The following is a 15,452-nucleotide window of genomic DNA, read 5'->3' as shown; positions in this document are numbered from 1 at the left end:
TATAATCGAATCAGACCCTACCATGGCCTCTGGGAAAGGTTTGTTAATGGGCTACTCTATTGCTTCATTCTCCATCTGTGTGATAATTCCTGTGTGGTTTCCCAGTTTAAACTCCTGGAGGGCTCAGACTGTTCCCCCTTTTTAGTTATTTCTTTCCAACCTACGCAGTATGCACTTGATATATGCTTTCCATTCACTCCGTCATTCATCTGGGTTCTTCATCTCTCCATCCATAGTCACAGCTGATATAGTGAGTCCTACATTAAACCTCTCCTTATCTAAGTGTTCTCTGGCCCATCACTCTATCCTCAGGTTCCTTCTAGCCTGTGACAGTCTTACACCTTCCTAAATCTGCTGATTGCAGAATCTGCTATCAGGAAATCTGGGTTCAGATTCTAATTCAGATAATACTGGTGCTTCATGTATAAATTGAGCAGCTTGAATGAGATCACTAAGCTCCTTTCATAAATTATTTTTCTTTTTTGAGGCTGGGGTTAAGTGACTTGCTCAGGGTCACACAGCTAGGAAGTGTTAAGTGTCTGAGATCAAATTTGCCTTAGATGATCCCTAAGTTTCTTCCCAGTTTTAAACTCCATCATCCCACCACTACCTGAATTTGGATCATGTTTGATCCCAGAACATCTTCCAGGTGTGATAAAAGTCTGTAAAATTTCCTGGATCATATTAAATCATCTTCTCTTTTCTAACCCCTCTAAGCTCATCAAAGAATTAGTTTAATCCTTAAGACTGGGGAGAAGGAGGACAGGTGGTTAAAATCCATTTGCTTTAAGTGGCTTTTTGATGACCTGACTGAACTGCTTCTGGCTTATCAGTGATGTGAATACAAGGGACTGAATGAAAATGAATCTACTAGTAATTCAAACTGGCAATAGGGTGTTATGGAAAGAAATGGAGTTGGAGACTCCTGAGCTGAAATTCAAATCCCAGACTCCCACTCACTATCTGTAAGAACTCTGGCTGGTCATTTAACCTCTGGACTTAAATGTCCTTTTCTGTAAAATGAGGGAGATTTCCATCCTTTAACCCTGTGAACTTTGAGGAAGCAGTGTTGTCTAGTGGTTAGCTTGTAGGGCAGCCAGAGGGTCAGATCCCACATTTATAGACTGTGGCACCATTGCAGTCCCTTCACTGGATGAGGTTCAGTTTCCTTCTATGTAAAATGAATTAGTTGAAGTATGACTTTTAGAATCCCCTCCTCTAGCTTGATGGTTCTAGAACCCTTTGACCTTTCTGAGTCACCAGAATCCCTGTGGTTGTCCCTCCTATAGCCTTCCTTCTGAAAATGAGAACTTTGGAGACAATAAGAACTCTGGAGTGGAAACCTAGCTTCTGACATGTTCCTGTATCCTTAAAATGACTGAAGTAGGTTTTGTTTCCTATTAATTCTGAAGGCTAAATTTCTATAGTGGCTTTCTTCAGCTTATTCACTCTATTTCTAATGTCAGTGGGATGAGAGGGAGGGCTTAAAGTGGAATTCCTCCAGCACATTGAGCTCTAGAGTTAAGTGGATTACATCTGAGATAGTCTTCAAAAGTCATAATATCACCCCATCTGTCCCCTACTCCACTTCCTACTTGGATGCTGAACAATGGGTCTGATCCTTATTACATGGGATCTTGGACCCTGGGCCTCTGAGCATCTGGTGTATAAGGAGGCATTTGACTGGAAAGTTTCTTAGATTCCTTTCCAGGTTTAAATAGAAAATTCTGCCTGGGCAAATTACTGAATCTCTGTTTCCTTCTCTTAAAAAAATGAGTGGATTCTGCCCTCAAGGATCTTACAATCTAATTGACAAGAAAAGGGGGGAAACTACCATTTTGGACATTCCTCTATTTTAGCTAAAAAGGAAAATAGGCATTACATAATAGAAATTCATAGTTTTACCTATAATCTTCTCCTGTTCTATAGTGAGGTATTAAAATGCTTATTTTATCTGGGATGTGTTAAATTCAGAATAAATAATTAAAAAAAAAAGTGGATTTAATATAATAGCTAAAGTCCCTGGAAGTTCTTGCTGTATTTCTCCAAAATTCTCTCAGAGGTCTTCTGTGACCTATAGGCCCCAACTTGGAGAAACCCTGAGCTAAATGTCCCCTGCCAGTACAAAGACTTAGGAAAGTCTGATTGTTCACCAATGGTCAAGCCTCTGCTATTTTCAGGGGGAGTTTTTGACCTTTCCTTCTTTAGAGCCACTGAATGTAAAGCTTTTAGCCCCAAACCAAAGCCGGTTCCTACCCTTCCATATGCCCATTTGCTTTCTTTGAAAGAATTTGATAGACATAAAAGTGGCTGAATTGTCAATGTATCTATCCAAATCTGCTTAATAAAGTTTATTTTACTTTCTGTCTTGTCTTGTTTTTCTTCAATGTTTAAGGATTGTGAGCCAATAATTACTCCTCCCTTAAATGGCACAAAGGTAAGAACTTCAAGTGTATTTTTTTTATTCTTCTGCTTAGTAAAGTTTATTTTGATTTTCTGTTCTCCTTCATCCTTCCTACGATAATGAAAAGGTAAGATGTTTAAATGTATCCTTTCTTTGCGTCTGTTGTCCCTTGCTTTGGACTGATAAATAGGAGTCCATAAAGTCCAATCTGCAGTAATCTTCCAGAGGATGAATTCAATCCATCCAGCAGCAAGATACTGGGTATACAAAGCAAATGAAAAAAGTCTCTATTTTCAAAGAATTTATCTCCTATTGAGGGGATACAATATATCATCAGAAAAGGAAATACAAAATATATACAAAGTCACAGCTAAGAGATTTGAAAAGGCTTCTTGTAGAAATGCCTTGAAGAAAGTTAGGAATAATAAGGGGCAGAGACTAAGAAAGAACATTCTAATTATGGGGGAAGGGAGGAATCATTTCTGTAAAGACCCAGAGATGGGAAAGGATATAATGTATGGCAAATAATCAGCAGGCTAGGTTGACTTCAATGGAGAGTGTAATAAGGGGAGCAATAACAAAATAAGACACAAGAAATGAGGGGAAATATCTTTCTCCATCTAGTTCAAAAGGATAGACTCCTGCTGGGAAATGCACATGGAGATCAATCAGCTATGGTGAATGGGATAGGGAGTTACCCAGGGAGGGGTGGAAGGATTGCCTAGCAGAAGTGAGGGCCCAGTTGAGGTTATGTAATATAAATTTGTACATAATATAGATGTGTAGCCAGAATCCGAATGTTTGCTTAATTTTCTCCACCTTAATTCAGCTGCACATGAAGGCAGCAGATGGTGGGAGTGATCTTAGGCGGAGGTTTGGCAGAGTGCAATAGGCCATGTGATAAGAGGGCAAGGGTTTTTTTTTAAATAGTTTTTACTTACCAGATATATGCATGGGTAATTTTGCAGCATTGACAATTATCAAACCTTTTGTTCTAATTTTTCCCCTCCTTCCCCCCACCCCAGATGGCAGGTTGACCAATACATGTTAAATATGTTAAAATGTAAATTGCTTTTTTTTTTTTTTTTTTAACCTGAGGCTGGGGTTAAGTGACTTGCTCTGGGTCACACATCTAGGAAGTGTTAAGTGTCTGAGAGCAAATTTGAACTCTGGTCCTTCTGAATTCAGGGCTGGTGCTCTATCCACTGTGCTACCTAGTTGCCCCTAAAGTGTAAATTGAATACAATATAGGTATATATGACCAAACAGTTGTTCTGCTGTACAAAAAGAATCGGACTTGGAAATAGTGTACAATTAGCCTGTGAAGGAAATCCAAAATGCAGGCGGACAAAAATAGAGAGATTGGGAATTCTATGTAGTGGTTCATAGTTTTCTCCCAGAGTTCTTTCACTGGGTGTAGCTGGTTCAGTTCATTACTGCTCTATTGGAACTGATTTGGTTCATCTCATTGTTGAAAATGGCCATGTCCATCAGAACTGATCCTCATATAGTATTGTTGTTGAAGTGTATAATGATCTCCTGGTCCTGCTCATTTCACTCAGAATCAATTCATGTAAGTCTGTCCAGGCCTTTCTGAAATCATCCTGCTGGTCATTTCTTACAGAACAATAACATTCCATAATATTCATATACCACAATTTATTCAGCCATTCTCCAGCTGATGGGCAGCCACTCAGTTTCCAGTTTCTGGCCACCACAAAGAGGGCTGCCACCAACATTCTTGCACCTACAGGTCCCTTTCCCTTTCCCTAGGGCAAGGGTTTTAAGAGAAAAGGGCAATAAAGAGTTGAATTGGGTCACTAAAGGGTTAAGATAAGAAAAGGGAAAGAGGATGACTAGTGCAAAGATGATTATCTGAGAGAAAACTGGGGTCAAGGGATTGAAGATCACTATATGGATGAAGAATAGGATTTAGGATTATATGGTAGCAAGATGGAAAACAATGGATTGTAATCAGATAATTTTAGGGTTTATTAATATGGAGGTGACACATTTGTGGGTGATTGATCTTGAAAGATCAGGAACCATCTTTGTTATTGCTCAGGTGGGATGGAGGACTCAATCATTTCTGCAAATCATGAGGACTAGAATTGGAGAACCTAAATTAAATTAGGTTTAATTGGGGTCTAGTGGCAGGTTTGGAGCACAGGGAGTCAAATAGAGCTCTCCTGCAATCCTTTTGGATTCGGCACAAGAATACAGAGTTAAATGAGGGAGTAGAGGTGCAAGAATCCTCTGTAAAGGAATTTATAGACCTGAAAATCTAGATTGATAAAAGAGTTTTTTTTATGGGGTTTGGAAGCAAGGTGAAAGTCTAGTTAGTAAAAGGTGTTAAGTAAAGAGAAGAGGGCACTGGAGCCAGTATTCCAGTGAGCAGAGATCCTTTGGCATTCCAGGCATAAGGCTGCCATGTTTGGAACCTCTGCAAAGGTCAAAGGTCCTAGCTTCTTGAATTGATAATGCATCAGCTAGGAGAGGCTGGGAATCAGAAAGGAATAAATCAACCTTAAGGGATTAGTTTCTTAAAGGGAACACAACCCAGATCACAAAGACCCAGACATATAGGGAATATCAGCAATGTTTTAAGATTGGAAGATGAAATAATACTGTTTTAACTCTAAAATTCTCCTTCTCTTTCCCAGGACAGGTAGTGGTCAGACAGGATAGAATAGAAATCAAGATTACTTTTTTTTGTTTTTCTTTTATGCCTATGCTCACTTGATTGCCTCAGAAACCACATTTGCATTCTCAGAGTGTTTGCAACTTTGTTTGCTTCTTCTGGGGATCCACTGGATGAAAGCTGATCCTGGATGAAGAGATATAATAATAGTTCTATAGTAATAAAATAAGATTTTTTATTTTTTATTTTTCTGAGGCTGGGGTTAAGTGACTTGCCCAGGGTCACACAGCTAGGAAGTGTTAAGTGTCTGAGACCAGATTTGAACTCTTGACTTCAGGGCTGGTGCTCTATCCACTGCGCCACCTAGCTGCCCCTCAGATTTTTTATTTTAATTGAAACCTTTGAGAAGGAACAATCCATAAATACTGAAGTGCAACAGTGTACTAGGCCTTTGGGGTTATAGAAGGGAGGCAATAGAGTATTACTGGGAAATGCATTGGTCTTGGGATCAGGAGAGACCTGAATTCAAATTCTGATTCTGATGCTCACTAAATGGGCAAGTCACAATGGGAAAAATAATAATTGTATTACTTCCCTTTCAGTGAACAGTTTAGTGTTTGGAAAGAAACATAAAAATAGGTGTTATTATATCTAAGTATAAGACATTATCTCAGGCCCCCAGGAGCTTCTTTCAAGAAGAGATAAGACTAAGATGATGACAGTGAAAAGTATAATCAGTATTAATTGCTAAATTATATAACATCACTAGAAATTAGAATGACTAGGATAGGGTTTTCTGGGGGAAGTTGCTCCTGGAAGATGGACTTAGAAGAATAGTGAAGATTTAATAGACACAGATGAGAGAAAACATTTAATGAATATGAGAAAACAGAGAATGAGCTTGACAAGATGGAGAGGTGGATCTAACTGCCAAAATGGCCCTATGAGAAATGAAGTCAGAATTGGAGAATGGGGCGAGAGTGGAGGAGTGTGATTTCCAATCAAATCCAACAAATATTTACTGTCTACTGCAAGAATCCACCAACTGAGTTATATATCCAGGTGTGCAGGGAATATTTATTTATTTATTTTTAAATCAATTTTATAAATATAACATTTTTTGACAGTACATATTTACAACATTATCCCTTGTTCTCCCTTCTGTTTCAAATTTTTCCCCTCCTTCCCTCCACCCCCTCCCCTAGATGGCAGGCATTCCCATACATATTAAATATGTTATGGTATATCCTAGATATAATATATATGTGCAGAACTGAATTTTGTTGTTGTTGTTGTTGCACAGGAAGAATTGGATTTGGAAGGTAAAAATAACCTGGGAAGAAAAACAAAAAATGCAAACAGTTTACACTCATTTCCCAGTGTTCCTTCTCTGGGTGTAGCTGATTCTGTCCATCATTGATCAATTGGAACTGAGTTAGCTCTTCTCTATGTTGAAGATATCCACTTCCATCAGAATACATCCTCATACAGTATCTTTGTTGAAGTGTATAATGATCTCTTAGTTCGTGCAGGGAATATTTAGTAAATAACTATGGCATACTATTGAAATCAATCCACCTTGCTTCTTAAGTACAGATTCATAGTGAATTCTGCATTTATTTCCTTTCACATTGAATAGTACATATGGGAAGGTTCTACAGAAAGCCACAGAGTACCGGGATTGAAAAGGGCTGCAAACACCCTTGTCTACTTACTGAGTGCAAGATACTGATCTAGGAATGAAGGGTATACACTAAGAAATAGCTTCTCCCTTCAAAAAGTTTACATCTTATTGAATGAAAGAGGGTGGTGTTGCAATCTGGAAACAGATAAGCATATTAACCATTTGAAACCCAATTGAAGCCAGTAGGAACACTGACATTTGGGAGGGAGGGAAGCTAGGGATTTCAAGAAGTAGAAATGAGGAGAGGAGTTTATCCTAGTATTGAGGCATAATTTATATAAAATGAGAATGGAAAAATTGTGGAGTCTTCCTAAGTGATGATATAGAGAATCTGAGCTTGGTGCAAACTATTATCAAAAGTGAAAAATCACACTTTTAAATTTTATTTATTTTTCTTTATATATTTTAAATTTAAATTTTATTTAAAAAATTAAGAAAAAAAACAGAAAAGGAATACAAACAAAATGAAACAAAACAAAAGAGAACACTGTCATACTCAGCAGAACATTAGGGAAGATTTAAAATATACAATAACAAATTAGAAGTTCAGGAAATTATATATTAGTAGAAGAAATTATATTCACGAGTGTTCATCTTTTCTTTACTTCTCTGTAAATTGTTCTTTTGTTCTTTTTTCCCCTTTCATCCCACCTCACCCCCAAGCAGGTTATAGGTAAGAAAAAATATATTTATGTATACATATGTAGATAGATATATAGATATACACACATACAAACATCTTCCTCTCCCCCATACACACATATCTTTTCCTTCCCTTTGACTCTTTAATTCTACTCACCTTGCTATTACTTAACCTTCCCTCCCATTCCCTCCCTTGTCTTCTTCCCTCATCTTTTGATTCCCCATTTGCCCATCCCTTCCCCTTATTTTTGAAAAATTGATTTTGGAGGGTGCTATACCTTTCATGGTATATACGTAGTGTTGCCTATTTAAGCCATTCTTTTTTTAAAATTAATTTTATAATTATAATTTTTTTGACAGTACATATGCATAGGCACTTTTTTTTTTTTTTTTTTTTTTTAACAATACTATCTCTTGTACTCACTTCTGTTCTGAATTTCCCCCTCCTTCCCTCTACCCCCTTCCCTAGATGACAGGCAATCCCTCACATTATTTAACCCATTCTTTTTTTTTTTTTTTTTTTTTTTTTTTTTTTTTTTAATTTTATTTTATAATTATAACATTTTTTGATAGTACATATGCATGGGTAATTTTTTACAACATTATCCCTTACACTTACTTCTATTCAGATTTTTTCCCTTCCTCCCCCAACCCCCTCCCCCAGATGGCAAGCAGTCTTATATATGTTAAATATATTACAGTATAATTTAGATACAATATATGTGTTTAGAACCGAATTTTTTGTTGCACAGGAAGAATTGGATTCAGAAGGTAAAAATAACAGTTTACATTCATTTCCCAGTGTTCCTTTTCTGGATGTACTGGTTCTGTCCATCATTAATCAATTGGAATTGGATTAGCTCTTCTCTATGTTGAAGAAATCCACTTCCATCAGCATACATCCTCGTACAGTATCATTGTTGAAGTGTATAATGATCTTCTGGTTCTGCTCGTTTCACTCAGCATCAGTTGATGTAAGTCTCTCCAAGCCTCTCTGTATTTCTCCTGTTGGTCATTTCTTATAGAACAATAATATTCCATAACATTCATATACCATAGTTTACCCAACCATTCTCCAATTGATGGACATCCATTCATCTTCCAGCTTCTAGCCACTATGAAAAGGGCTGCCACAAACATTTTGGCACATACAGGACCCTTTCCCTTCTCTAGTAGTTCCTTGGGGTATAAGCCCAGTAGTAGTATGGCTGGGTCAAAGGGTATGCACATTTTGATAACTTTTTGGGCATAATTCCAGATTGCTCTCCAGAATGGTTGGATTCTTTCACAACTCCACCAACAATGCATCAGTGTCCCAGTTTTCCCACAGCCCCTCCAACATTCATCGTTATTTGTTCCTGTCATCTTAGCCAATCTGACAGGTGTGTAATGATACCTCAGAGTTGTCTTAATTTGCATTTCTCTGATCAATAGTGATTTGGAACACTCTTTCATATGAGTGGAAATAGTTTTAATTTCATCATCTGAAAATTGTCTGTTCATATCCTTTGATATTTAACCCATTCTTGATGTGAGTAGGTTTTTAGAACTATGAGCCCTCTTCTTCCATTTCAATGCCTCTATGTCTATTCTTTCTCTGCACCTCATTTGTTTAACATAATTACTATTTTTATCTTAACTCTGCCCCTATCTTTCTTTTGAGCTACCTTGTTGTTGCTGTCAATCTTAAACATATGGTATGAATTGCCCAGGTTTAAAAAAAAAAAAAAAAATTTGTCCATATTGAGTTCCTTGAAATTGAGCCTTGATATTATGTGTCAGTTTGGGTTTAGTTGATAGAAAGAACTGAAAATCTTCAAGTTCCTTGAAGGTCCATTTTATTCAATACTATAGATAATGTTGCTGAATATGATGTTTTTGGACACAGGCCTAATTGTTTTGATTGTCAGTAGATATGATTCTAGCCAGGACCTGAGAAAATCATTCTTAAAATGTTTGTCTGACAGTGATCGTTTCCTGTCCAGCATTTGGTCATTGTTTGGGTCCTGACTCAGAATGAATGTTAATAACAATCATTGCTGCTTTGGTCAGAAACCCGAGAGTCTTCTCCTTCCAGGTTCATTCATTTTAGATTTTTTTTTTGGGTGGGGGGTTAGATGAAAGAGGAGATTTTTTGCCTCAGAATGGATATTGTCTCAGTCAAACTGAGACCTGTTGTAGACCTTAGCTTAAAAAGAACAAGGTTCCCATTTCTTCCAGGGCCATCTCCAGTCAATCTGATTTATATCTTGCCACTGGACCCAGATGGCTCTGATGAGGCTTAGAAGTGGGGTACCTAAATGAAATTAGGGTTTAATTGAGGTCTAGTGGAAGGTTCAGGGTACAGGGAGTCAAATAGAGCTCCCATGCAACCTCTTTGGATTCGGCGCAAGGATACAGAGTTAAATGAGATCTAGTAGCAGTGCAGTATTCCCTGCAAAGGAACTTACAGATCTGAAAACCTAGATTGATAAAAGAGGTTTATCTTGGGGTTTGGAAGTAAGGTTAAAGTCTAGTTAGTAGAAGGTGTTAAGTAAAGAGAAGAGGGCACCAGAACAAGCGTTCTAGTGGGTGCCAGGAGTAAGTAAGGCTGCCATGTTTGGAACCTCTACAAAGAAAGGACTCCAGCTAAAGGGGCCTGTGGCTCAGATCTGGGTGGGGGTTGTGAGAGCCTAGATCTCCTATTGGAATTCAAAAGGGTGCTTCTGACAGGATTTGTGAATCAAAGGTCCTAGCTTCTTGAATTGATAAAGCATCATCTAGGTGGGGCTGGGAATCAGAAAGGAATAAATCAACCTTAAGGGATTAGTTTCTTTCTTTTTTTTTTTTTTTAGTATCTTTTGAGTTTATCTAGTGATACTCCCTCATTTGACAGGAAACTGAGTTCCATAATTAGCAAATGTTTTGAGGATAGAATAGAATGGTGGGGATTAGAATCCCATCTTCTTCTTCTTTTTTTTTTTTTTTTTTTTTTTTAATTATATATATATTTTTTATAATATTATCCCTTGTATTCATTTTTCCAAATTATCCCCCCCTCCCTTTATTCCCTCCCCCCCGATGACAGGCAAAGGGATTAGTTTCTTAAAGGGACCACCACCTACGGTGTCCTAGTACAGTTCTTCCTTACTCAAATCCAATTCATGGCATATTATGGTATCACTTCCAGAAGTCTAGGACTTTCAACAACAACCACAACAACAAATGTAATCTTGTTGCCTATCTGTGGAACGTCTCTTCCAGATTAATAAATTGCTAGCACGAGATTGATGTTTACCGGGCAAGCATCTAAAGGTTTGAGCTAGACTAGGAGGTTGTTTCTGGTCCCCTCTCCTACTTCTACCCCAACTTGGTAAAACCTCATTTATAGGAAATGTGGTCTTCATGGCCTCATATAAACTGAAAAAAAAAAAAAAAAGTATAAAGAATGCTTATTATCTCACCATAACATGGGATTGGGTCAGAAGCACAAGCTGAACATGAGGATGAGATTGGTTGAGATTGCCTTTTTCACAGGGTTGCTCTGAGGGTAGATGAGATAACTTATGTAAAATATTTTATAAATCTTAAAATACTATATTAATGTTATTATTGTCATTTCTTTTTACACAAATACAAAAATTAAAAAGACAGTCTTTGTCCTCAAAAGCTTACAATATAGCAGAAAGGGCAGGGTAGGTGGAAGACAGCATACAAAAGTATTCTGAAAGGGGGTGACATGCATCAGGGGAAGGTCAGAGAGGTCCTAGAGACACTTTTCCCCTCCTTCCTCCCACTCCCTCCCTTAGATGTCAGGTAGTCCCATACATGTTAAATATATTAAAATATAAAAACATAAAATATATGTTTTTTTAAAATAATAATAGTTTTTATTTACCAGATATTTGCATGGATAATTTAACAGCCGTTGACAATTGCCAAAACTTTTGTTCCAATTTTTCCCCTCCCCCCCAGATGTCAGGTCGACCAATACATGTTAAATATGTTAAAGCATAAATTAAGTAAAATATATGTATACATGTCCAAACATTTATTTTGCTGTACAAAAGAATCGGACTTTGAAATAGTGTACAATTAGCCTGTGAAGGAAATCCAAAATGTAGGTGGACAAAAATAGAGGGATTGGGAATTCCATGTAGTGGTTCATAGTCATCTCCCAGAGTTCTTTCGCTGGGTGTGGCTGGTTCAGTTCATTACTGCTCTATTGGAACTGATTTGGTTCCTCTCATTGTTGGAGAGGGCCACGCCCATCAGAATTGATCATTATACAGTATTGTTGTTGAAGTGTATAATGATCTCTTGGTCCTGCTCATTTCACTCAGCCTCAGTTCCTGTAAGTCTCTCCAGGCCTTTCTGAAATCCTCCTGTTGGTCATTTCTTACAGAACAATAATATTCCATAACATTCATATACCACAGTTTATTCAGCCATTCTCCAATTGATGGGCATCCCCGTAGTTTCCAGTTTCTGGCCATCACAAAGAGGGCTGCCATAAAATATATGTTAAATCCAACATATGTATACATATCTATACAGTTATAGACAAAAATCTTAACCCAAACAGGTTTTACATTTGGTTCTGGATGTAATAGGGAGCCACAGGCATTCACTGAATAAGGGTCAGATCAGTACGCCTGGGAAATTCCTTGGGCAGCTATGTGGGAGGATGGATTGGAGAGGCACAAAGTGTGCAATAGGGTAAGGTGCCAGAGAGACTGAGGAGGTGGAAATGACAAGATTGGCTGAGGATTGAATTTGTGGAGTGAGGGAAAGGGCCCCCATATCCCACACCTTATCGACTGAAGACCCTGAAAATCTATTATTATTGTTAGGTAATGGCCAAGCCCTATGAGACTTGGAATGTCTTCTTCACTACTAAGCCAAGTCTCTCCGGATCTGGAAAATGATGGCCAATTATTAAATTAGACCTTCCTCGATGATCAAATTCAGTTATTTCCTAGGGCCCTTTGGTCCATAGAATCTGACATCTTCAGACACTAAAATTAATTAAAAGCTCATCAGATGAGCTCTGGAAGGCTTGGAGATTGCCGGTGACTTACGTTTGCATCCGAGTCCGGCCAGTTATCTGGAAAAGGCTGACAGAGCCTTTGGAGATAGGATCTGGGTCCCAGACTGCCCGTGATAGCGAGCACGACCTGATGAAGCGCTTTCCCCAGCTTTCGGTCACTTTCCTCGTGTGCAACCTGGATTCAGGTGATCTTGAAATGGATGCCCTTCCAGGGCTGCCATTCTGTGGGGACAGGAATGAGGAAATTCGGCTCCGGTTTTAGGGAGCGCTTGTGGGCTTTGCGAAGAGCTTGAGGATGGAGGTTTGCAAGTCAGGGATTTGTATTTAGCCCCTGAGAAGGCTTAAAGGATTAAATAATTGGCCACCCAAGACCCCGGAGTCTCAGTGAGATGCCCCACGGGCAGGATTGCGGATGGTTGGTGCTGTTTGGTTTCTCCCCCGCTCCCACCGCCTCGGATCAAACGTGAGGGCTGGACAGGGAGCCTTAGACGCCCAGGGCTGCCTGGGGTCGGAGGAAGCTGGTTTGAAGGCTGGGCCGAGAGAAAGTGGAAGCATTCCCTAGGCCCCGATCGGGCCCCAGCCCGGTGGTGCAAAGCCGCCCTCCTGGACGGGGCGGGGCGGCTACTGGGCTCCTACTCGAGGTGCGCGGTCCCCCATCCTCCGCCTACGCCCTGGATCGTGACGTACTTAAGCCAGGCGGTGTCTTCTGCCTCCCTTTTCTACTCTCCCCTTCCCCCCCACCCCCAGCCCCGGCTGCCCGGCGCCTTCTGCAGCCGCGAAGGGGGAGCGCTGCAGGGCTCACGCTCGGCTGGGTTTCTAGCCGTCTTCCGAGATGGAGAAGCCGCTAGCTTGCAGCCCGGCCTCGCGCCCTCCCGACCCAGGTGCCTTAACCCTGGGTCCTTAAGTCTGGGCTCCCCTGGGGCATTGTGTGGCCCTCCCCTCCCCCACCGTCTTTCCTCCTTGCTGGGAGCCGGGCGGACCTTGAGGGACGTTCTGCTGGGGGGAGGGGAGGGGGGCAGAGACCCCGAGCCCAGAGTTCGAACTGGCCTCGGCGAGTAGCCCGTACCGAGGGAGCCAGCACGCGAGTGCGGGAAAGGGCCTGCTAGTATTAGAGCCTGGAATGCTCGCGCAGGAAGGATCTCTGGTCCTAGAACGTTGCACCGGGGCATCACGGAACATTCTTGCAAGAACATTGCAACAGCGCAATGTCGGTACGGGACATAGAACGCGAGAACGCAGCCCGGGGACGTCAGGGAAGCCCGTCACTGCCCGGAGCGGGGAAGGGGGGGAAGGGAGGAGCAGGCTCGAAGCCGGACGGCTCCCTTTTGGCCAGGCGGCATCTCCCACCGTCCTTTCACCCAGGGCCGTAGCATCCCCGGCTTGGGGCAGGAAGGCGGGCGGGGCTCCCCTCCCTCCAAGCACCTCAGTCCCCAAGCACTTCCCCGCAGGCCTCGCCGTCCGTACGTGGGCGACGTGCCCGTGCCGGGATGCCTGACCGGGGGGGGGGGGGGCTCCATTGGCCCCCGGCTCCACCCCGCCCCGCCCCGAGTCCCAGCGCTCAGGGCCCTTCCTGCAGCCAGACCGGGATGCCGGCCCGCGGGCCCCGCCCGGCCGCCCAGCTGCTGCAGAGCCGGGCGCCGGCAGCCAATGGGAGAGCGCGAGGTGGGCCGGCTTAGTGCGGTCACCCTCCCCTGGAGGAGGAGGAGAAGGAGGAGGAGGAGGAGGTGGAAGAAAAGGAGGTGAGGGGGGAGCGTCCGCGTCTTCTCCGCTCGCGAGGGAGGAGGAAGGAGCGGCGTCCCGGCCCCAGCGGCGGCGGCGAGGTGGGAGCACCCCGGCCGGTGTTACAGCGCAGCGCACGAGCCCCGAGCTGGGCTAGCCTTCGCCGGCACCATGATCGCCGCGCAGCTGCTAGCCTACTACTTTACCGAATTGAAGGATGACCGGATCAAGCAGGTGAGTGCCGGGCCAGGGGTGCCCAGCCTGCCTCGCCCCCCGCGAGCCTGCCTTCCCTCCCTCTCCCCCCGCCCCCCGGGCCCATCCTCCTGGAGGCCGGCGTCTGCGAGCCGAGCTACGCGCATTTCCTCGGAAAGCTGCTGTGTCGCATGGAGTCCCGGTCCCCCTCCCCCTCCCGTCTTCCTGGGGAGCCCTCCCTCGCCCCGGGCTCTAACCTGAGCCCGGGTGGTCCGTGCGTGGCCAGATAGCCCGGCAGACCCCGCGGCTTGCTGCAGTGTCCTTGAAAACGGGATGGAGACGTCCCCTTTAGCCCCGAGCAGCCCAGTTGTGGAGGAGCAAGGTTTCCCCTCCCCAAGGCCTCTGCCCCCGGCCTCGGAAACAGTCCCCTCCGGGCCACTAGGTTTGCACCGGGGTGGGAGGGAGGGTGTGGAGGCCGGATTCGGGAAGCCTTCAGAGATGGGAAGAACCAGGCCGTGGCGGAAAACCCAGGCTCGCGGCTTCTTAGTCGGGGTAACGGAGGCCCACTCCCCCATTTTCCTCAGCGGCGGCTGGCCGGGTAGCTTGGTAATTAAGGGAGCCAGCTACAGGCATTCCCCAGTATCCCGTAATTTGGAGGTGGGGGCGGGGTGAGGAGAACACCATTGGCTCACTTCATCTTTCCCAGCTTCTGCTCTGGCTGGATTTCCAACTCCACAAAGACGGAGTTGTGATTTTCCCCAAACCATGGGAAGAAATAAGATCCTGTGGCCATCTCAGCCCGGATGGGTTATTTATGCAGATCTGGCGCTCATCGCTGCATTTCAGTATCTCTTTAAGCATTCGGTTGCTTACAGTGTCGATGTGTTGCTTTGGGGTGCTCTGGGAGCCTTAGTGGCCCGGGCTCGCCTTATGTACGACTGTGACTATGTATCTGTATGCATTCCCACAAACCTCCAGTGTACGTGGTCCCCTCCAGGACCCATGTAGTATGATCCGTGGGTACCAGACTCACGTTTGCAATATCTTGTTGAAATGAAATGCAGGCCCAAAGTTCCCGGCAGATCCAAGGGGGCCCTGGCCTTCTGAGCATCTGGGCCACAGCCTTGGGCATCCCCTTGTG

The 15,452-nt window shown here is 42.9% G+C and overlaps 1 protein-coding gene across 3 annotated transcripts in view; it reads left to right on the top strand.

The window, feature by feature from the left end:
- HK1 (hexokinase 1) overlaps window positions 1–15,452 on the top strand; it is a 112,518-nt gene that overhangs the window by 26,635 nt on the left and 70,431 nt on the right. Inside the window, exons 1-2 of one of the 3 annotated variants that reach the window (XM_074296555.1) lie at window positions 1,262–1,383; window positions 2,396–2,437. In XM_074296555.1, coding sequence (XP_074152656.1) covers window positions 1,375–1,383; window positions 2,396–2,437 — 51 coding nt within the window. In that variant the 5' untranslated portion in view covers window positions 1,262–1,374. Of the gene's footprint in view, window positions 1–1,261; window positions 1,384–2,395; window positions 2,438–14,094; window positions 14,354–15,452 lie in introns of those variants that run through there. The other 2 variants (XM_074296553.1, XM_074296554.1) reach the window with 2 other exon arrangements.

Source organism: Sminthopsis crassicaudata, chromosome 2, assembly GCF_048593235.1.
Source record: "Sminthopsis crassicaudata isolate SCR6 chromosome 2, ASM4859323v1, whole genome shotgun sequence".
Lineage (NCBI taxonomy): Eukaryota > Metazoa > Chordata > Mammalia > Dasyuromorphia > Dasyuridae > Sminthopsis > Sminthopsis crassicaudata.
This window is presented reverse-complemented; position numbering and strand designations above follow the sequence as displayed.